Source organism: Macaca mulatta, chromosome 8, assembly GCF_049350105.2.
Source record: "Macaca mulatta isolate MMU2019108-1 chromosome 8, T2T-MMU8v2.0, whole genome shotgun sequence".
Classification (NCBI taxonomy): Eukaryota; Metazoa; Chordata; class Mammalia; order Primates; family Cercopithecidae; genus Macaca; species Macaca mulatta.
In genome coordinates this window covers 150633982-150656713 of record NC_133413.1, presented here as the reverse complement: position 1 = coordinate 150656713, position 22732 = coordinate 150633982, and the positions used below count along the sequence as shown (strand labels likewise).

The following is a 22732-nucleotide window of genomic DNA, read 5'->3' as shown; positions in this document are numbered from 1 at the left end:
ATAAGCAATATACATTTTATTTTATTTTTTTGAGACAGGGTCTCGCTCTGTCACCAAGGCTGGAGTGCAGTAGCACCATCAGGACTCACTGCAGCCTTGACCTCCTGGGCTCAAGTGATCCTCCCATCTCAGCCCTCAGAGTAGCTTAGGACTCCAGGCATGTGCCATTACACCCAGCGAATTTAATTTTTTTGAATTTTATTGGAGACAAAGTCTCATTGTGTTGCCCAGACTGGTTTTGAACTCCTGAGCTCAAGTGATCCTTCTGCCTTGGCTTCCCAAAGTGCAGGGAGTACAGGTGTGAGCCATCACACCCGGCCATAATGCACATCTGAGAGTCATCATTGATGATGTTCGTCTTGTTGAGACATTAGTATGTCAGACATCACTGTCGTGGTTGTGGAGCATTGTGGGTGGTGGCAGGCAAAGCGGGCCCTTTGATCATGGTGGGGGGATGTAAAGCATTTCTAGATCACTGCTACCTATGAGGCACATCGGCCACCTGTGCACTACATGGCCTGCCTCTGCATCACCAAATCCAAACATGACAGAGCGGAGCACAAGTCAGAGTCACCAGGCAAGGTTCCCCGAAAAGTAGTGACTGCACAGGTCTTTAGGTGCCTTCCCTGCAGTAACCCCCTACTTCTTAGAAACTACCCAGATTTTCGTTTGTATATCAGATTTCCATTTGTGTATTTCCATTCGTATATCCATTTGTATATCAACTTCTTTAATAAAGACATACGAATTGCAGTTTTTAAAAGGCTTCAGTGTACTCTTATTGTATAGTGCTTTGGGGGTGCTAGCTGAGAACTCGTGGTATTTTTGGGGGTCTCTCTTCCTTGGTGGATCCTGAACGCTGCTGTTTCTCTCTTTAGTTCTGTGAGAACGCTGAAGACTCCACGCTGCTTTTACTGTCTAAGTTTATTCTTTTAATTATTTTAATCAGGTTTCGGTGTCAGGGTTGTGCTGACTTCATAACACAAGTTGGGAAGTATTCGCTCCTTTGTTTTCTGAAAGAGTTTGTATAAGACTGATGTTATTTCTTCTTTAGATGTTTGATAGAACTTATGAGTAAAGCCATCTGGGATGGAAGTTTTTGTGGGAGTTTGGATTACAGATTCAACTTCTTTAATAAATACAGGACTGTTAAGATTGTCAGTTTTTTCTTGTGTCATTTTACCCCCAAGGAGTTTGTCTGTTTCACCACAGTTGTCAAATGTATTGGCATATGGTTGTTTACACTATTCCCTTATTGTCCTCTTAATGAGTGTGCGATCTGCCTCCTTTTTATTCCTGACATAGATGATTTGTGTTTCTCTCCTAGGGGTTTTTCCTTTTTTCTCAAAGAACCGTTGACTTTGTTGATTTTCCTTATTGTTTCCTGTTTCCTGTTTCATTACTTATTTTCTTTCTACTATATATTTAATTTTATGTCTTTTTCTAGCTTCTACAGTGCAGACGTAGATATTGGTTTGGGATCTTTGTTTTTTTCTAATATGAACATTTAAAGCTATAAATTTCCCTCTAAGCACTTCTTCAGGTACATCTCACAAATTTTGACCTGTTGTATTTTTATTACCATTCAGTTAGAAATGTTTTTAACATTTCACTTTTGTTTTTATTTTTGACGTGTGTGTGTATTGCTTACTTTTCAGGTATTTGTAGCCGTTATGGAAATGGTATTGTTATTGATTTCTGTTTTAATACTGTAATGGTCAGAGCATATTCTGTGTGATTTCGGTCTTTTAAAATGTATCGAGATGTGTTTTATGGTACGGCATTTGGTCTTTCTTGGTGGATTTTCCATGAGTACTTGAAAAGAACTTGTATTCTGCAGTTGAGGGGTATAGTGTTGTATAAATGTCAATTGAAGAAGTTATTTAATAGTTTGTTTAAATCTTCCATATCATTATTGTCTATTCTTTTACTTTAAAAGTTTTAAAATTTCATTTATTTATTTTTGAGATAGGGTCTCTCTCTGTTGCTCAGGCTGGAGTGCAGTGGCACGATCGTGGCTTACTGCAGTCTCTGCTTCCTGGGCTCAAGTAATTTTCCAGCCTTAGCCTCCTGAGTAGTTGGGCCTATGGGCATTTACTACCACGCCCACCTAATTTTCTTACTTTTTGTAGAAACAGGGCTCACCATGTTGCCCAGACTGGTCTCAAACTCCTGGGCTCAAGCAGTCCTTCTGCCTCGGTCTCCCAAAGTACTGGGATTACAGATGTGAGCCACCATGCTTGGCCTCATTTATTTATATTAACAAAGGGGTGTTAAAGCCTCCAACTTTAAAAAAGTCATGGATCTTTCTGTTCTTTAGTTCTAGCAGGTTTTACTTCATGTATTGTAAAGCTCTGCTATTAAGTACATGCAAATTTAGTATTGTATCTCCTTGATGAATTGCCTCCTTTTTCATTATGAAATGTGTCCATTCATCCCTTTGCTTACACTGAAATCCCCTTTGCCTGATATTAATGTTGCCACACCAGATATATTATGCTTATTACTTGTGTTCATGCAGTATATCTTTTCTCCCCATCCTTTTATTTTCAATCTGTGTCTTCATATTTAAAGGTTGTTTCCTGAAAACCAAACATCGTATGTTCTCCTTCAAAAGTGGGATCTAAGCTATAAGCATGCAAGGCATAAGAATGATGCAATGGACTTTGGGGACTCCGGGGAAAGCGTGGGAGGGGGGTGAGGGATAAAATACTATAAATTGGGTACAGTGTATATCGCTAGGGTAATGGGTGAACCAACATCTCAGAAATCACTAAAGAACTTATTTATGTAACCAGACACCACCTGTTCCCCAAAAACCTATGGAAATAAAAAATATATATATATATACACACACACACATATATATATATATTTTAAAATACTTTGTTTCCTGAAAGTATAAAGTATATATAGTTGGATCTTGGGTTTTTTATCGAGTTTTGTGTGGATGGGTTCAAGTCTACCATCGTGGTATTTGTTTTCTGTTTGTCATATCTGTTTTTTGCTCTTCTTTTTTCTCCTTTTATGCCTTTATTTGGGAGAATAAAATATATTTTGTTCTGTGGAAAAACACACTCAAAGTGTTTTTTCTGTTCTCTCAGCGCAACAACCAACACAGAAAATTTCTGTGACCTCTGGTTACCAAAATGTGTGTGAGGATTTCTTCCCATTAATAACCAGTCAGTCAGTTTTCCAACAGATACTAGCTGATTGTCCTCTAATTCACTTCTGATACCACCTATCTGAAGATAGTGTGGGATCCCACAGATTGAGAGTCCAGTCCCATGAAACTGTTCCCCGCCACCCTTTCAGATACGCTTAGAGGCCCCAGGTGATGACCTCTGTTTCTGATTGACTGTCTGTGAATCAGAGATTCCACCACCTCCTCCTTGGGTTTGAATAATTTGCTAGAGCAACTCTCAAAACTCAAGGAAACACTTACTTACGTTTACTGGTTTATTATAAAGGAGATTACAAAGAGCATAGATGAAGAGACGCCCAGGGCGAGGTGTGGGGGAAGGGGCGCAGAGCTGCCGCGCCTCTCCAGGTGCACCACCCTCCAGGAGCCCCCAGCTATTTGCAAGCTCTCCGAACCTTGTCTTTTTGGGTTTTTATGGAGGCTTCATGACATAGGCATGACTCATTAGACCACTGGCTGCTGATCAACTCAACCTTCAGTCTCTCTCCCATCCCTAGTGGTGGGGCTAAAAGTCCCAGGCCTCTAATCTTATGCCTTGGTCTTTCTGGTGACCAGCCTTATCCTGAAGTTGCTTGGGGACTGTCAGCCTTCGGTCAACTCAGTGCACAAAAAGACATCACTTCTAAGTGATGTCTTAGATTCTGTTGGCTTTTTAAGCCATATCTCTATTTAAAAAGTGCCTGCTCTGGAGATTATAAGGCATACAATACTAAATTTGTATGTATTTAATAGCAGAGCTTTATAATACATGAAGTAAAACCTTAGATGTCTTAAGATTCTAAGGATTTTAGGAGTTGTATGCCCAGCAATGTAGTCAAAGAGCAAATAGATATTTTACGATAACACGCTTGTATTCTACTTTGTCTTTTCTGTTGGCTTTTTTGTTTTTTGAGACAGGATCTCACTCTGTTTCCCAGGCTAGAGTACAGTGGCCCATAATCATAGCTCACTGCAGCCTTGAACTACTGGGTTCAAGCAACCCTTCCACCTCAGCCTCCTGAATTGTTGGGAATACGGGTGCACACCACTGTGCCTGGTTACTTTTTACCTTTTTTTTTTTTTTTTTTGTAGAGATGGGGGTCTTGCTATGTTGCCCAGATTGGCCTTGAACTCCTGGCCTGAAGCAGTTCTCCTGCCTCAGCCTCCAGAAGTCCTGGGAACACAGGTGTGAGCCGCTGCATCCAGCTTCTGTTGGCTTTTTAAGCCATGTCTCTATTTAAAAAGTGCCTGCTCTGGAGATTATAATATGCATTTTTAACATAACCCCCTTCAAATATTGTACTACTTCCTCTTTTGGATTTGTATTAAAAAGCGTAAAGTAAATATTTACCCTTATCAAAAGGCTTGCCACCAGGGGGGTGGGGCATTGCCGGTGTGTTCTGTAGCTGAGCTGAGTGTAGCCTTGGTCCTAGCTCTCCTGGGGGTCGTTTCATCTTTAGCTTCAGGTGTTTGAAGGTGTGGTCAGGATTTGACCTTCTCTTGGCTTGGGGTCTGAGCATAGAAAAGACTGGTGTTTGGTTTGCAGCCAGTCACCAGCTTTCCGTCTTTGTGCTTTGAGCCTGGATGCTGGATTTGTGAGTTTGGGGGAGTTTTCTTTGATCTCCAGCCCTATCTCTGGCTTTCTGCATTTTGGGAGTTCTCTCTTGGTCCTGCCCCCAGCCTTCCACAGGGTACTGCCTTGCACTCAATGAAGGGTCCTGATGCTTTGGAGGGATTTCTTCAAGCTTTGCTGCTTGGCCCTAACCTTTGGCAACCATGGTCTTGGAGGAGGAATCTCGGTTGTTCTCTTGTCTACCAAGGCTCAGCAAGCCTCTGCTTTGCACTTGGAGAAAGCACAGTGCCCCTCAGGGCATCTGCCAGCTCCCTGCCCTGCCTGGACTTCTATGGCAGCTGCCAGGCATCTAGGGGAGTTCCTGAGTGCCTGGGACTGTCTTCCTAGCTGTTCTGCCTGCCCTCAGCCTCAGTGTACCGCACCGTGCCGTCTGCAAAAGCCCGTGGGAGGCGTTGGTGAATGCGTGTAGATTTTCCCGTGGGATTCTGCTCTGTTGCACCCACCTACATGCAGGCAGTGAAAGTATCTTCCAAGTTCAGCCCTTTTCTCCTTTCCCGGTTCTCTGCCCAATTCCCTCTTCTCTTGCTGCTCTGCCAGGGACAAGCAGCTGTGGGGCCCTCTCTCCTAGAAAGAGCTTGCTACTTCCTGGATTTTAGTTCATGCCTATTCCTTTGCCTCCTCGGCTCTCTGATGGGTTTTTCAAGAAGCCCCTTTTACAGCTTATGCATCTCATTCTCATCGTTAGTGTGCAAAGGCCATCTGGTGTCACGTTTTAGAGTTGAGCAGCAACTCTGCTTTTGAGGCGGTGTTGGATGGACCTGGCAACCTCCTGTCCTACAGAACTGAATGGGAACAAATGAGGGGGGAGCTCATGCTGAGCTCCAGGTTCACTCTCACTACTCCTGGCTCCTCCTGGCACCTGGCTCCTCAGGGTCTGCCTCACTTGGTGGCTCCAGCTCCAGCTGTGGCTCTCTTGGCCCCATGAGACTGCCTGGAACTCTGCTGGCTTCTCTGCCCTGGGCATTGGTTCTCTCCCTGTTGAGAATCTGCACCACTCCCAGGGTGAAGTGGCGCACAGGCAGCTGGGCTCCTCTCAGCGAGCTTCCCTTCTCTCTGGAATCTTGCGAGTCCTCCATGCCTTGGCCACTCTCCAGCGCCCCCTCCTCTTTTTGACACTTTATCTGTCTCTTTAAGTTACTGGTGGGAGTGCTGTTCTGCTAGAAGCTGCTCTAGAAGTGGAAGTTGCCACAGGTGTACTCGTAATGGGCACTTAATGGGATAGTGCATGTGGTCAGGTTTAATATGTTGGAACAGGAAGACTCAGTCAATTCTGGATCTGAATCCTAACTCTATTCCTTTGTATGACCATGAGAAAATAATTTCAGTTCTCCAAGCCCATTAAACTTTATTGCTGTGTCCATCAACAGATGAGTACATAAAGAAATTGTGCTATGTATACACAATGGAATACTATACAGCTGTAAAAAGGGAAGAATTTCTGTTATTTGTGACAGCATGGATGGAACTGGAGAGCATTAGGCTAAGTGAAATGAGCCAAACACAGAAAGGCAAATACCACATGTTCTCACTTATATGTGGGATCCTAAACAACTGAACTCATACAAGCAGAGAGTAGAATGGTGGTTAGCAGAGGCTGGGAGATAGGTGGAATGGGGAGATGATGGTCAAAGGTAGAGAGCCTCAGTTAGACAAGAGGAGTAAGTTTGACTTTTTTTGGGGATCTATTGCACAGCCTGGTGAATATGGCTAAGAGTTGAGTGCTATACATTTCAGCATTACTAAAAGAACAAATTTAAAATGCTCTTATCTCAAAAATGTTGAATATTTCAGGTGATGGATACGCTAATTAGCTTCATTTAATCATTTCGCATTGTATTAAAAATCCTAACACTTTGTACTCTATAAATACATGCAATGATAATTTGTCAAAATATAAAAAAAATTGGTTGCTATGAAACATTTCAAACATAAAGGTAAAAAAAATTGTAAAATGAATCCTCATATATCCATTACTTGGATTCAGTGGTTATCAAGACTTTTACACATTACTTCATCTCTTGCTTTTTAAATTTGCTGAACTATTTTAAAGAAAATCTCAGAGATATATCATTTCAGACCTTGAACTCTTCCCCATGCCAACACCTTAATAAGAGCTTCCGAAGGGGAAAAACAATCCTGAGCTTGACCTTTTCCTTATGCCAACACCATGTTGAACCTCAAGGGCTTCCAAAGGAGAAAAGAATTCTGACCTTGAACTCTTCCCCAAGCCAACACCGTGCTGAACCTCAAGGGCTTCCAAAGGGGGACACATTTTGACCTTGAACTCCTTTCTATGCCAACACCATGCTGAACCACAGGGGCTTCCAAAGAAGAAAAGAATTCTGACCTTGAACTCTTCCCCATGACACCACCGTGCTGAACCATAAGGACTTCCAAAGAGGCGAAGAATTGTGACTTTGAACTCTTCTGCATGCCAACACCATGCAGAACCATATAGACTTCCAAAGGGGGAAGAAATTCTGACCTTGAATTCTTTCCTATGCCAACACTATGCGGAACCTCAAGGGCTTCCAAAGGGGAAAAGAATCTGACCTTGAACTCTTTCTCATGCTAACACTGCTGAACCTCAAGAGCTTCCAAAGGGAAAAAGAATTAGGGCAGATGTACACCCCTGACCAGAGCCAACCAGAGAGGGGATTAGTATGAACATAATCTCAAGACCATCCCAACCATACCCCCTATTTACTCCCTCTCTGGGAGACTAATAGAGCCCATTAAAAAAAATATATATATATTCTATGCCAATGTCTGGAGTTCTCTAAAAAAGAATAGGCCAGTTCTACAAAGACAAATGGGAAAATCCTGAGTATCCAGAGGCCTGTAAAATGGAGACAATTGTGCCTACTGCACAGACTCCTCTGAGGTCAGAAGAGATGAAAGCACAGCTATCTGTGAACTGGAGAACATATACTTTAGTATGCATTGCTAAAATATGAGCATTTTCTTATAAAACTGCAATATTATACTTAAAAACATTAATAATTATTTTTTGGTGACATTTGATACCAATCCATAATCAAACTTCCAGGGTTGTTCCTGGGTTCATCTTTATGAACTTTAACAGGGGGATCATAATGCCTTTCCCCTCTTCTTTGGCAGGTATTTTGTAAGAGGGCATTATATGACTATTTTGGATAAAAGATATACAAGTTTGTTATTAATATATACCAGAATCCCTTGCCTTAAAGATTTTATAGTCTAAAGAACATAGTACAATATTTGGCACATAGTAAGTGCTCAGTAAATGTAATTGTGAGTAATGACACGACTTTCTTCCTTTTAAGGAGCTGATAGTCCAAATGTCTTATTTTTAGTTGTCAAACTTAAAAAAAAAATTAAAGCAGAAAGCACTTATAATCTTACCACTGTAAAAACTTTGTAAGTTGGCCTGTCCTTTCTAAAGCCCTTCAGAGACAATGAGAATCTAGGAGCAATGAGTACTTCTAGCCTCTGGGTTTTAGTCTTTAAACACTTCTTTCCACTAAAGGGAGTAAGAGCTCCTTGGAGAAATGATTTTATTCTAGGCCTGGGGCTGGATATGAACCAGAAAGAATGGGATCAAAGAATAATGGGAACCAACCAGAAGGGACTCCCACTGGCCAAAGATGGTGCCTACATCAAAAAAGAAGAAAGCTTTCAGATAAACAATCTAACACTGCATCTTAAGGAACTAGAAAAACAAGAACAGACTCAACCAAGGTTAGTAGAAGGAAGGAAATAATGAAGATCAGAGTAGAGATAAATGTAATAGAGATTAGAAAAACCATACAAAAGATTAATGAAATGAAGAGCTGGTGTTTTGAAAAGCTTAACAAACCTTTAGCTAGATTATGAAAAAAAGAATAAATGTCAAATCAATAAAATCAGAGATTAAAAAGGAGAAATTTACAACTGATAACACAGAAACATAAAAGATCACAAGAGACTATTATGAACAATTATATGCGAACAAACTCAGTGACCTAGAAGACATGGATAACTGCGTGGACACATACAACCTGCCAAGATTGAATCATGAAGAAATAGAAAATCTGAACAGACCAAAAACGAGTGAGAAAATTGAATCAGTAATAAAAAGTCTCCCATCAAAGAAAACTCAGGACCTGAGGGCTTCACTGCTGAAACATTTAACAAAGAACTAGTACCAATTTTTCTCAAACTACTTCCAAACTCATTCGTGAAGCCAGCATTACTTTGGTATACTAAAACTAGACAAAGACACACCATCAACAAAAGAAAACTAATCTCAAAAGACAGATATCCTTGATGAAGATTGGACGCAAAAATCTTCCACAAAATACTAGCAAACAAAATTCAACAACACATTTAAAAGATCTTCCACCATGATCAAGTGGAATTCATCCCAGGGATGCAAACATGGTTCAACATAGGTGTGATATATCCCATTAATGGAATGAAGAACCAAAAGCATATTTTCATTTCTATAGATGCAGAAAAAGCATTTGACAAAATTCAGCATCCCTTCATGATAAAAACTCTCAACAAATTAGGTATTAAGAATACTCACAAATAGTTTCCAAATTCTGGAGGAGTCAGGTAGAATGAAACAAATAGGTTCTAAATTTTGTTCATAATACACTCAATCATTAAAAGCTGTTAATAGCTCAAAAGAAAAGTTTCCTTGACTCTGAAAAAACAAAACAAAGCACCAGCAAAGTTTTAAGCAAAAGTCAAAAAGATTACTTAAGTCTTGTATTAGTCCAGTCTGTAGTTAATTCCTATTCTGCTTGATATTCCTGAACATTTCAGATCTCCATGAGTCCTGAAAGTTTTTCTTTTGTTCTGATGTCACAATCTCCAAAGTTATCAGAAACTTGTATTCAAGAGCACTGGGTAGAGTTTTATAGCTGATTATAAAACCACCTTCTAAAGAGGACCAAAACAGACAACAGTTGTCTGTGGATGACAAAAGGTTTTAGGGCAGCCATAGTCGAAGATATAATCCATAAAGAAATTTGTTACCTCTGTAGCACACAATAATTTAACATAACAATTATAATTATTATTGATAATGTACACTATGTCATATCAGAATTATAGGAGTTTCCCTTGATTTTGGAACACATACCAATAACATATTTGTATAAATATAACCTAAAGAGAACTAAACACCATTTCATATTTGACAATGTTTCCTGTGTAATTTTTATACCAAATAAGACAAATTATATAACTTTTGGACTTTAGGGAACCTAATATCTTCAAGGATTAATTAGGTCAGAAAAAGACATAATTTATAATTTGATTTTGGAAAGGTCAGAAGTTTAAAACACTTGGTATCACAGATAATTATAAAATAAGTCATTCATTTGACCAAAGTAATAATTCAAGGATTTTTTAAAAAAAGGTGAAAACCTTCATTCTTTGAGAAAGAAGACTGAATTTTCCAAACAATATGCCCTAATAAAATAGCATGAAGCCAATTAAATTTGTTTTTCAAAATTTTATGAACTATCTATAAAATTTTAATCTTGAACGTAAGATATAGCTTTCATAAGCCTTTTATAATCTTTATAACCTTTACTAAGGAGTTGGTTACTGCTTCAAGAAAACCTTGTTAATCTGGCACAGGGGCCCATATGCTGGTCTTGCATCTGTGTGCCTTTGACAATAATGATTAATATGTAGAGAAACTGAACGTATTTTATCTCTCAAAATCAGCCCTTATAATCTCACATGCCCTCCCCCCACAAAAAAAAAAAAAAAAACCCAGACATACAAATAGCCAAAAGATATGTGAAAAAATGTTCAACATCACTAATCATCAGGGAAATGCAAATCAAAACCACCATGAGAAATCACCTTTCTCCAGTGGGAATGCCTATTATCAGAAAGTCAAAAGATGAAATGTTGGTGAGGAGGTGAAGAAAAGGGATCCTTTACACACTATTGGTGGGCATGTAAATTAGTACGGCCATTATGTTAAACAGTATGGGGGTTCCTCAGAAAACTTGAAAATAGAACCACTGTATAATCTTCCATTCCACTACTGAGCATATATCCAAAGGAAAAGAAGTCAGTGTTGAAGGGGTGACTGCATGCCTGTATTTAGTGCGGCACTGTTCAAATAGCCGAGATATGGAATCAACCTAAGTGCCATTCAGCAGATGAATGGATAAAGAAAATGTGATATAGATACACAGTGGAATACTATTCAGCCATAAAAAAGAATTAAATCCTGTCATTTGCAACAACACAGATGAACCTGGAGGGCATATGTTAAGTGAAAAAAGCCAGGCACAGAAAGACAAGTCCTCCTGCATGGTCTCCCTCAGGTGTGAAATTTTTTTTTTTTTTTTGAGATGGAGTCTCGCTCTGTCGCCCAGGCTGGAATGCAGTGGCCAGATCTCAACTCACTGGAAGCTCTGCCTCCCGGGTTTACGCCATTCTCCTGCCTCAGCCTCCTGAGTAGCTGGGACTGCAGGTGCCCGCCACCTCTCCCGGCTAGTTGTTTTTTTGTATTTTTTAGTAGAGACAGGGTTTCACCGGATTAGCCAGGATGGTCTCGATCTCCTGACCTCGTGATCCGCCTGTCTCGGCCTCCCAAAGTGCTGGGATTACAGGCTTGAGCCACCGCGCCCGGCCAGGTGTGAAATTTTTAAACATTTGTCTCATGGAATTAACAGAATAGAGGTTAGAAGAGGCTGGGGATGGTCGGGGGAAGGGAGATGGGGAGAGGATGCACAGTGGCTACAATGCTCTGGTTAGATGGAAGAAGTAAGTTCTGGTATACTAATGCACGGTTAGGTGACTATAGTTCACATAAAGGTATATTTCAAAAAAGCTAGAAGAGAGGAATTTGAATGCTCTTATCACAAAGAACCGATAAATGTTTGAGGCAGTGTGTACGCTGATTACCCTGATTTGATTGTTACACAATAAGTGCGTTGAAACATCATACTGTACCCCATAAATATGTACAATTATTATGTATCAATTAGAAATAAAAAAGGATGTGATGACAACAGAAACATCAGTTAGATAAAAATCCATCAATATGTAATGATACCAAACAATAAACAAAACAACGCATTGGTCATTACTGGAGTTTGATAGGGCAAGAGTTCTCCACTCAGTAAATAAAGGGAAAGACTCAACTATATATTAATGTCTGTGTTGTCTGTGTTCCAGGATAACCAAATGATTGATGAGGAAAAAAATCCTTCCTTATAGACAAGTTCTAGCTTATAAGTGCAGAGGAATTAGAGAATTAGAAAATCACCAGTTTGTAATTCCTGATGAAATAATAGATCTGGCAACAATTTATAGCCGACACTTGAATCCTTTAGGAGAAGGTGGATGGGGCCTTTGCACTGGATGGGCCATGCTGACAATTGGGCATAAGCGTTTGACTCTGGAAACCCCACTGAAGTGGCAATGGGGTCGTGTGGTAGTAGGGGAAAGCCAAGAAGCAACCCCCATTCCCCGTGCCTAGCAGGAGCACCACGCAACAGTAGGCACTGCTGAAAATCACTGATGATCGGTTACATATCCACAGATCACCTCTGCCCCTGCAGCAGGCGACGGTCTCTTTTCCGTCCCAGCAGAAGATGAGCATTTGACTCCCTTCAGGGAGTCACCAGGCACAGCCGGAGAGGTGTGCCCTGCAACGCTCAAGGGGAATAAGTGAATATTGAGGTACCCCCAACCTAGCCTTCCACAAAGCTCTGAGAGTGCTCATAGCCAGGCTGTACCCCTACATAGGAAATTCCTCCACAGGATAGTGACCAGACCTAAAGCACAAACACGGGGGTTCTCTAATGAAATGGCACAGCCAGACCACGCTGCAGTGAAGCAGCTTCCCTGTGCTACTCAGTGTGTACGTTATTTTCTGTCTAGAAATGCCGTTCAGAGCTTAGCCGAATGATACACTGTGGTGCCTTTCCTTTCTTGGATAACAGTGCAAGTGGCATGAGGCACTGCAAATAGATCCCTTTCCTTCTTCATTTCAGCAGCATTTACCGAGAGTGCGTATGGGGTGGTAGATTTCAACTGAATAGGATACCTCACCCATAAGTGCTCTGCCTAACATTAGGCCAATTAGATAATATACATGGTATCAGCTGGAGCCCTTTGGGAGATTTTTATAGATTGAGAATGGTTAAGTTATTTAAAGACTTTTTTCATGTTTCAGATTAACCTTGTTGTGTTGTATTCAAAAGTCATTTTGGTCACTTTTCTGCTCTGCTCTCTGGCTTCCTAAGAATGATGCAGGCTGGGTGTGATGGCTCATGCCTGTAATCCCCGCACTTTGGAAGGCCAAGGCGGGGGGATCACTTGAGCCCAGGAGTTCAAGACTAGCCTGGGCAATGTAGTGAGACCTCATCTCTACCAAAAATTAAAAAATCAGCCAAGCATGGTGACACATGCCTATAGTCTCAGCTACTTAGGAGGCTGAGGTGGGAGGATTGCTTGAACCTGGGAGGCGGAGGTTGCAGTGAGCTAAGATTGTACCTCTGCACTCCAGCCTGGGAGACTAGTGAGAACCCGTTTCAAAAAAAAAAAAAAAAAAAAAAAAAGAAGAATGCTTTGCTTAGGCACAGACAATTCCTATGGTAGCAGTTTACCAATTAATACATGTGCCTGAGCTCTATGAAGTCCTTGCCTTGATATTTATTATTTATGGTCACCAGCTTCAGTGGAGCACTTGGCTTCACTTTGCAGCTATTTACCTGCTCTTTGTCCATTCCAGTGCATCTATATGATAATGATGATAATGGTTATTATCATTTCCGTTTATTCAGTGCACCGTATCTGCCAGTCATTGTTTTTTTTTTAATGCATTATCTCATTTATCCTTAGTAATTCCTGATACAGGCACTCCTCTTACTGTAGGCAAACAAGATGCAGAACGGTTGAAGGACTTCCCCTAAGGTGGTAGCACACTAGACAGGGAAAGACCAAGGCGTCTCCTGGAGTGGGATCTAACTTCGCTGTTCTAGGTCTCATCCCTGGTGATCGTGTCCCTCTGCTGCTCTTCTCTCCAAGTCCTCTGTCTTCCTCATCAGCAGTGACTTCGGTATTTCACAGAGAAGGTAGATGCTGCAAGGAGAGACTCCCTTGTTCACACCTGTCCCGTAATCCCATCCTTTCCTTAATTCTTTAAAACACTCTAGTGAGAAAACCACAGGCCTAAGGCCAAGTACATGGTCTTTGACAAGCTGCTTAACTTCACTTGGTCTCAGGTTTTTCATTTGCAAAGTGGGGACCCGAGTGCCTGCCTTCCTGAGCCAGCCTGAGTCATAGAGCACAGCGGTGCTCCTGAGCTCTGTCGTGCTGTGGTGAGAAGGGGTCTGTGTCTGTGGCCTGTCTAGAGTGTGCCGTGGGCAGTAAGCGGACATGATTATCGCCTGTGTCCTCTTTTCCTCCCTCCTTGTGAAAGGGACGGGGGCGGGGTGGGGAACAACAGTCTTTTCTCACAAAGCTCTACATTTGCTTCAAAAATGTTGATTTGCACTTATTTGCCTAAGTATCTGTCATACAGATAAATTACAGACTCCTGAGGGACAGACAGGTCCTGGCGTTTTGCTTGGTAATTACCTAGTAATTGCCGAAAAAGTATTGTTAAGTTATAAAATGTACTGATTCTCTAGTCCTGCCTACAGACTTTCTTGAAATTTGATAAGGGTTTATTTTCTTGGAAAATGGAAGTCTCCTGGAGGATACTAACTTAATTTCCCTTTTATCCACAGGCCCTTACGAGGAGCAGTTGCTGGTGATTTTCAAATAAGTGGAATATAGCTTCTGTTTTGTTCTGGCCTCTTTTGCTCACTGCCCCTTAATTTCTGTCAGAAGATTGGACTCATTGGACTGTCATGAAATGCCCCAAGTAAAATGAAAGCCAGCCACTTTGACTTTTGCCTAATAAATCTTTATTTTGTTTTCATCTTCTCTTCAGAAAAGAAAGATGTGACCCAAAGCCTAGAGAACTATACGTCCAAGTGTCCTGGGACCATGGAACCCATCGCGCTCCCTGGCGGCCTCACCCTGCCGCCGGTACCCTTCACCAAGCTTCCCATCGTCAGGTGAGATGGGCCCTGCGGAGCGGGAAAGGCAGCTGCCCTCCGGGACACCGTCCGCTAGTCTGATTGTGAATAGAGGTCTTTAGAAGAGCTCCCATTTTTGGTTGGCTATGTATCAGGTTCATTATCTCATTAAACTGGAAAGCGGCCCTATGACATGGAAGTAAGTATTTTAGAGATGAGAGAGTCAGGGCCAGTGACATTCCGTAACTGCTGCAGTTCCATGCCCATTGAATGGCAGAGTCCCGTCTGCACCCAGCCTTGCTTGGTTCCAAAGCCTGCCTTGCGACCACTACACCGCAGTGGAAACTGGCATGACCACATCATCTTCTCCTTGGAAGCTTTCAGTCGTTTCCCTTGCCGCAGGCCATGCACCCCAGCCACACGGGAACAGGGCAGCTCCTCGCCCACACGAGCGCTCGCCAGCTCCCGCCTTTGCTCTGCACGGCCTCTGCCTGGCAGGCTGTCTCCTCTCCCGTCTTCATTCTGTCTGTGCTCCCTTGTTCCTCCACACTCATCCTCAGCCCCGTTTCCAGGACACCTTTTCTGAGAGGCGAGCTCCCTGACTTTCCAGGGCACCCATTGCTCACCACTCTCCCAGGATTTGCTGCCATGTGCCGTCCTTTCTGTGTAACTGTCACTCCTAAGAGTGTGCGATTTGAGAGCGGAGACCCTATGGCACGTGCGAAGTGGGTCCTTGCAGAGGGGTTTTGTTTTTTCTTAACCACTCCAGGCTTAGGACCTGCGAAAGCTTTATGAACTAGTCTTGTGAGGTGATTTCTGAATTTCTGAAAGATTTGTTTGAAGACTGGAAAGAAACAGTTGAATTTGACATTTTGCTGTTGGTTGGAAGTGCTGTAGCCTTAGGATTCGGTGTGATGAAGATGCTAAGTATCTTTAAAACGCTCTTGGCTTGGCTGTTGTTCCCCAGCTTCACTTGGTCTTGCCATGCCCTGGGCTTTGACTCACAGGCCTGCTGCATTCCATGAACGAGTCACTTAACCTCCTGGGTATCAGTTGCTTATCTCCCCACTATGCTCCCACAATTAAGAATGAAAACCCATAGCATTAAGCTATTATGAGAATTCAATGAAGTAACATGTAAAAGCATGTGTATGGTGCTTAACAAATGTTCGTTTTCTTTCTCCCTGCATTTCTTTGAAGGCAAGTATAGTACTGCCAAATGAAATGGTTTCTTTTTGCCAAAGAGTTGTGTGCTCCCAAGAAGTGGGGGCAGAAAGGGTCGCTGTGCATTGCAGCCCCTGGCAGGCCACACTGGAATTTTAAGGCGTTCTGAAGGACACTGCTGAGATTGTTCATCAGGCAGAGCTGCAAAGAGCAGCATCCAAACGGCGTGGCTGCGGCCTGAGAAGTTGCTCTGGCTGCTCCTCAGAATGTCCAGAGGGACTTGCCGCACCGCTGTACGGAGGGTCCAGGAATGGCGTGGCTGCCCTGCATGCCCAGTGCTTGCTCAGCACTGATGCAGGCTGTGGAGGGAAGGGCCTTTGAGGCTTTTCTATGACTAAGACTTAGAGCCGAACGTATTTGACTTGGGATTAAGGGCATGATTCATTTTTTAAAGATTAAGGCCTAGAAAAGCCTTTCTTAATAATTTTATGTTTACATCATGACTTGAATCATTTTTAAATTTAGAAAACCTTGCCTAGTAGAATGTTATGAAGCTTACAGAACATTCTGGGTGTTTGGTGCTGTGTGTAGATATCCAGGAGCTCAGGCTTCTTGTCCCTGAAGCTGGGGATGATTGGTCTTTGCAGGTCATTGGAACCAAGGAAGGAGCATGCTTGTTCTCCTCACAGCCCGCCAGGCAGGCCTGGAGTGAAGCGAGAGGCGGTGGGTTCACTCTCGCTTGTGCGTGGCCTTGGTAAAGAAGCAGCCTCTTTACACTTCGTTTTCTTCATCTTTAAACGAGGCTTAAAAATTGCCCCACACAGGGTGGTCTGGTTCTGTTTCAGCTGAGCAGAGGCACACGAAAGCACAGAGCACCATGCCTAGCGCCTGGGAAGCGCTCAGTACGTCTTAGTTTTCTTCTTGGAGACGTTTTTTCACCTGTGTTTTCAAACAGCACATTGAAAAGTACTGTAACATTCACATCTTGGTCCCTCGGCTATTAAAACATTAGAAAAAGGCCGGGCGCGGTGGCTCAAGCCTGTAATCCCAGCACTTTGGGAGGCCGAGACGGGCGGATCACGAGGTCAGCAGATCGAGACCATCCTGGCTAACCCAGTGAAACCCCATCTCTACTAAAAAATACAAAAAACTAGCCGGGCGAGGTGGTGGGCGCCTGTAGTCCCAGCTACTCGGGAGGCTGAGGCAGGAGAATGGCGTAAACCCGGGAGGTGGAGCTTGCAGTGAGCTGAGATCCGGCCACTGCACTCCAGCCTGGGCGACAGAGCCAGACTCCCTCTCAAAAAAAAAAACAAAAAAAACCAAAAAAAAACATTAGAAAAGACAGATTGGGTGAAAGTATAAAAGTCTACCATTTGGGCAGGCGCTGTTTTCCAAATCTTCTGTGAGCCTCCCTTTCCTGGGCAGTGCGTCTCTTTCACTGTTAGGGTCCTGTGGCCCTTATGGCGGAGCTCCCTGCAAACAGCTGAGTCTTGCCTGGCATCCTGGTGCCATTGCTCTTGCCTGGTGTGGTCATGGACTGTGGTTTTTTTTTTTGGAGGGGGATGTCGTTTTGCTCTGTTGCCCAGGCTGGAGTGCAGTGGCATAATCTTGGCTCACTGCAACCTCCGCCTCCCGGGTTCAAGTGATTCTTCTGCCTCAGCCTCCTGAGTAGCTGGGACTACAGGCACGTGGCACCACAACCAGCTAATTTTTGTATTTTTAGTAGAGACGGGGTTTCACCATATTGACCAGGTTGGTCTCGAACTCCTGACCTTGTGATCTGCCCGCCTCGGCCTCCTCAAAGTGTTGGGATTACAGGCGTGAGCCACTACGCCCGGCCATGGGTTGTTTTCAAAAATCTGATTTTAGGTATGACCCACCATCTGTGTAAACATATTCGTGATGGTTTTCTGAAGACTTTAGCTAGAGAAGTAACCCCTAAGTGTCCTGGGACTCCTTCATCACGTGGATCGTACCTGGTCTCGTTGAAAACTGGGAAGAAGAACTGCCTGAGATTCAGTGTGGTAAACCCACGGGACGTCAGCACGACTGGTCAAATGAAAGGGAATGTCTTTGGAACATTTGGAGAGCCGGAATATCTCGTAGCCTGCTCTGCTCCCCACCGCTTAGAGAACAGACTCTAATGTACTTGCTTTGCATGGCTTGCAGGGCCTCTGTGGCCTGCCCTGTCTCCAGACTTGATTGTGAGCCCCCTATTTTCCTGGTCCTGCGCTCCTGCTTTCCCTTGTGGAAATACTTAAGAGTGGGCCAAATGTGTGCCCGGTTTTGTTCCTGCATTTAGGCTTTATCTCTGGCTTGGAATACCTGTGCTTCCCTGCGCTGCCTGACGATACTTAGTCATCTTTCACGATTTTAGTTCAAGGATTATGTCCTCTATAAAGCCTTTTCTGGAGTCACCCAGGTAGAAATGACTATATTGTCTTTGTAAGTTAGGAATTATTTCAACTGTAAAGGACAAAAGACCTAGTAGTAGATAGTCAATAGGAAGTTATTTTTCTAGTCTATTAAGAAGCTGGAAACAAGTGGCCTCTCTGTCATTCTGTCTTTACCTCATGATTACCAGATGGCTGCTGCAGCTCCAGACAACACATCTACATCCCAGGCAGAAAGAAAGGAGAAGGGGCAGGTCTAGGGATGTCTATCTTTTGCTTAATAGGGAAGCAAAAATGTTCTTGGCAGATTTGAGTAGGCTTCTGCCCCCATCTCATTAACAGGCAGTGTGTCTCATAGCCACTTCTAATTGCAAGACAGGCTGAGAAAATAAATATTTAGCTTTCCTAGAATCTGTGATATAGGTGGGGAATGAGAATGGGGTCAGAAATTGGTGCTTGGTCAGCCAGCCAACAGTATATGCCATGTCTTTCTTCCGTGGCGTTTATGGAACTTGACTGTGCATCTTTGTTGACATTTTGGGTCCTTCTCTCTTCTGTGTCTTTGTAGCCCCCAGGTGACCTTGTGTGTTGAATGAGTAAATAGTTGGATCCCTTAGAATATTTTGTAATAGCAGCTGATAGAAACCAGACTAACTTAGGCAAAAATAATTTATGGCACATGTACCTGGAAAGTTCAGGGAGAAATTCAGGTAGGGCTGGAGTCAGGGCTCAAACAACCTCATCAAAACTTGGTTTCTTTCCTTCTGAGCTCTGTCCTCTGCAGTATTGGCTTTAGTTGCAGGCCCCAGGTGCTATCATAGTGGCTCGTCAGCTCCAGGCCTCACATCCTCTCACTACTGTGTCCAGGAAAAGAGAGCAGGTGCCTTTTAGTAACACCTGTAAAGGAACACTGCTTTCTTTCAGGGGGAGAATGTCCTTTTGCTTTTCACTGCCCCTCATGGAGTTATGTGCTCAGATCGAACTGAGTCCCTGCAAACCACATGGCTGCAAGGAGACCATATATAGTTCCCCTAAAGCAAAACCTAGGAATAGTTGGGCACAGGAGAAGCAGCAAGTGGATGTTAGGAGGCAACTGACAAGGACACAGTAGCAAATGACACCTAAGACCCACTCATCCCACCACACTGCTCCAGATCAAAAGTCCTGGTTTCGGTTTGTGACCTGTAATGCTTATGAGTCAAGATAATGCGTTGATGAATAGCTGCCTTCCCAAGTCAGAAAGCATACCTTGGGAAAGCACAACCTTGAAGCGAGTGCACGCTTTATGAACTGCATGTTCTCTTCCTTGGAATTGTGACACTTTCTGACGCAGAAAGCTGGTTATATGCTTCCATTCTTACTAATAAACAGGCTCGTGTTTTATATGAGACGAATTTTCACCTGTAGATAAAAATGTGCACACCGTAATGTGCTGGCCAGATTAGCTTTTCATGCCCTTCTCCTAAGTTTTTGCCATTTGAAAGTAGGGAGAATTAGGACAGATGTGATGTCCTTGCTCCATAATTCTTTTTTTTTTTTGGAGACAAAGTCTTGCTCTGTTTCCCAGGCTGGAGTGCAGTGGCGCAGTCTAGGCTCACTGCAACCTCTGCCTCCCAGGTTCAAGCAATTCTCCTGCCTCAGCCTCCTGAGTAGCTGGGACTACATGTATGTGCCACCTTGCCCAGCTAATTTTTGTATTTTTAGTAGAGACAGGGTTTCACTATGTTGGCCAGGCGGGTCTCAAACCCCTGACCTCGTGATCTGCCCGCCTTGGCGTCCCAAAGTACTGGGATTGCAGGTGTGAGCCACTGTGCCTGGCCTTCGTAATTCTTTAGCCTCCTCCTTTTCTTTTTCTTGTCAAAGCAAGATCTTTTTTCTCCTAATATATGCTGTGAGCCATACTTCTAGAACAGACTATATGCCACTTCCTCCTCTAAGACTGTCATGATGATGTGTGAGGGATACTGATGTGTACGCATCTCTGTAGGTTTCAGAAAGGAAGGATAGTAACTAAAATGCATTGACATTATTTATGCCAAGTGCCAATAAACCCCCTTCATGTAAAATTGGAAAAGCTACTGGCTTTTGTTTAGTAGTCTTATATTCCCATCCCACATTCTGCAGTTAGTTGTGTGACTTTGAACGATTTAACTTCCTCTTCTTGGACTGAGGTTGATGAGACATACCTCCCATGCATGGATCAAATGAAATGTTTGGGAAAGTGTTTTATAAGCAGAAAAACTCTTTGCAGACATGAGTTCTTACAGAAGTTTCAGGGAATTTTGCCTCTAATTAGATGTCACCTTACCATTCCCTGTCAGTTTTTACTTTTGTTTGTACATGTTAAATTAAATCAAATGAATTAGGCCCATCACTCCCTCAAGAAAAGCAGATATGTAGCTATTTAGTTATTTTTTTAAATTCCTGGGTCAGGCGCAGTGGCTCACGCCTGTAATGCCAGCACTTTGGGAGGCTGAGGCAGGTGGATTGCCTGAGCTCAGGAGTTCGAGACCAGCCTGGCCAACATAGCAGAACCCCATCCTTCCAAAAATAGAAAAAATTAGTCGGATGGGGTAGTGCGTGCCTGGAGTCCCAGCTACTTGGGTGGCCGAGGGACCAGAATTGCTTGAACCCAGGAGGCGGAGGTTGCAGTGAGCAGAGATCACACCACTGCACTCCAGCCTGGGTGACAGTGTGAGACTCTCTTTCTCTCTCTGTCTCTCAAAAAAGAACAAGTTCAGGTAACCAGAGTGAAGGGAAAATAACAGTGGGATAGAAAATTAAAGTGACAAGTTCTGTTAGTACCTGGAATTTATAATGTCCTACGTAATGGCTGGAGATGGGAGAGAGCACAATTCTGAGGTAACTGACGAGAAGGAAGCGTGATTGGCTACAAGAGCCCCTCTCTCTCAAGAATAAGCCTGTATCAGTCACACTGGGGAAATGCATCTCTTCCCAGCAATGAGGTGGGAAACCCCTTTAGTGGATTATCTCAAAGAGAACATTCTGATGTTTCGAGTAACATGCTCAGCAACATCCCCATGAAGATCTGGGCAGGTGTCTGACGTTGTTTTGCTGTTAGCCTTCAGTAGTGCACACTGAGGGCATGGGGCCGGAGCACCAGCGGATGAAGGCAGCTCTCCCAGAGAACACAGCGGTGTGGCCTGCTGTGGCTGGCTTGAGTTAGCCCTCCTGTTGCCAGCATCTAGGATAACAGGCGGGCCGCTGTGCATCACACACTCCTTCATGAATGCCATTTCTCATAAGTGAGCTTTTGGCAGGAGTTGGGCAACAGATAATCCAGAGTTACGTACCAGGCATCAGGAAGAGCTGGTAGGTGTCTGCTGATGCCGAGCGAGGGGAGCAGGCCCGTGTTGTTGGTGCCCTCAGCACCTGGTCCGTGGCAGGCCTGCAGTGAATCTGTGTACAGTGGTTAAATGTCCACATCACATGTAGGGTTGTCCCCCTCTTCCTAAATCCTTGTTCCTCATCTCCACCTGAAGGGAAGCCTGGGCAGTAGCTATTGACTAGGCCAAGGTGCTTCCTTAGGAAAAAAGTCTGGGACTGTCTTCATATATCAGCCAAACACTTCAACACCCTATGCCTGGAAACCTGGATTTTACCAGTTTAATTAAAAAAAAATTGGGGCTGGGCGTGGTGGTTCATGCTTGTAATCCCGGCACTTTGGGAGGCCGAGGTGGGCAGATCACTGGAGGTTAGGAGTTTGAGACCAGCCTGGCCAACATGGCGAAACCCCATCTCTACTAAAAATACAAAAATTAGCCAGGCGTGGTGGTGGGTGCCTGTAGTCCCAGCTACTTGGGAGGCTGAGGCAAGAGAATCGCTGGAACCCAGGAGGTGGAGGTTGCAGTGAGCCAAGATCATGCCATTGCACTCTAGCCTGGGCGACAAGAGCGAGACTCCAGCTAAAAAAAAAAAAAAAAAATTTAAGTCAGGCATTGCAGGTCAACCCCTATGACATAAGAAGAGCTCGGTAATATGTGCACCTGAAGACTAAAGCTCCTGTTAGTGTTACAGGATAAAGTTGAAAAATGTCAGCATTGGTGAGTAAATTATCAGACCTGCTATATAGAATTGTTAGACGTGAACGAATTTACTGCTGGGGATGGCTCCTAATTGTGACTTTAGTTTTAGAATAGATGATCAGAGCCATTTTCTTTTCCCTTGAGGCCTTTCTTAGTATTTGACAATAAAACTATTTTAGCAATTTACAGGAAAATACTTACTTGTTCTCTGTAGCATGGGAGCCTGAACTAGGCTTACGCAAAGATGGTTTCAAGTAATTATGATGCAGGTAATGAAAAAGGAGCCA

At 43.3% G+C, this 22732-nt stretch overlaps 1 protein-coding gene and 1 long non-coding RNA gene across 10 annotated transcripts in view; one reads left to right on the top strand and one right to left on the bottom strand.

The window, feature by feature from the left end:
• The window catches only part of TRAPPC9 (trafficking protein particle complex subunit 9), a 732314-nt gene that overhangs the window by 136304 nt on the left and 573278 nt on the right, over window positions 1–22732 (top strand). For all 9 annotated transcript variants that reach the window (XM_077944070.1, XM_077944072.1, XM_077944069.1 and 6 more), the window contains one exon: window positions 14755–14881. In XM_077944070.1, coding sequence (XP_077800196.1) covers window positions 14755–14881 — 127 coding nt within the window. The remainder of the gene's footprint in view (window positions 1–14754; window positions 14882–22732) is intronic.
• LOC144330869 (uncharacterized) lies at window positions 16557–22052 on the bottom strand. The gene is made up of 3 exons (XR_013397459.1): window positions 21000–22052; window positions 17795–20044; window positions 16557–16998 (listed from the first exon to the last, which is right to left on the bottom strand). It is a non-coding gene; the product is annotated as an uncharacterized LOC144330869 (long non-coding RNA).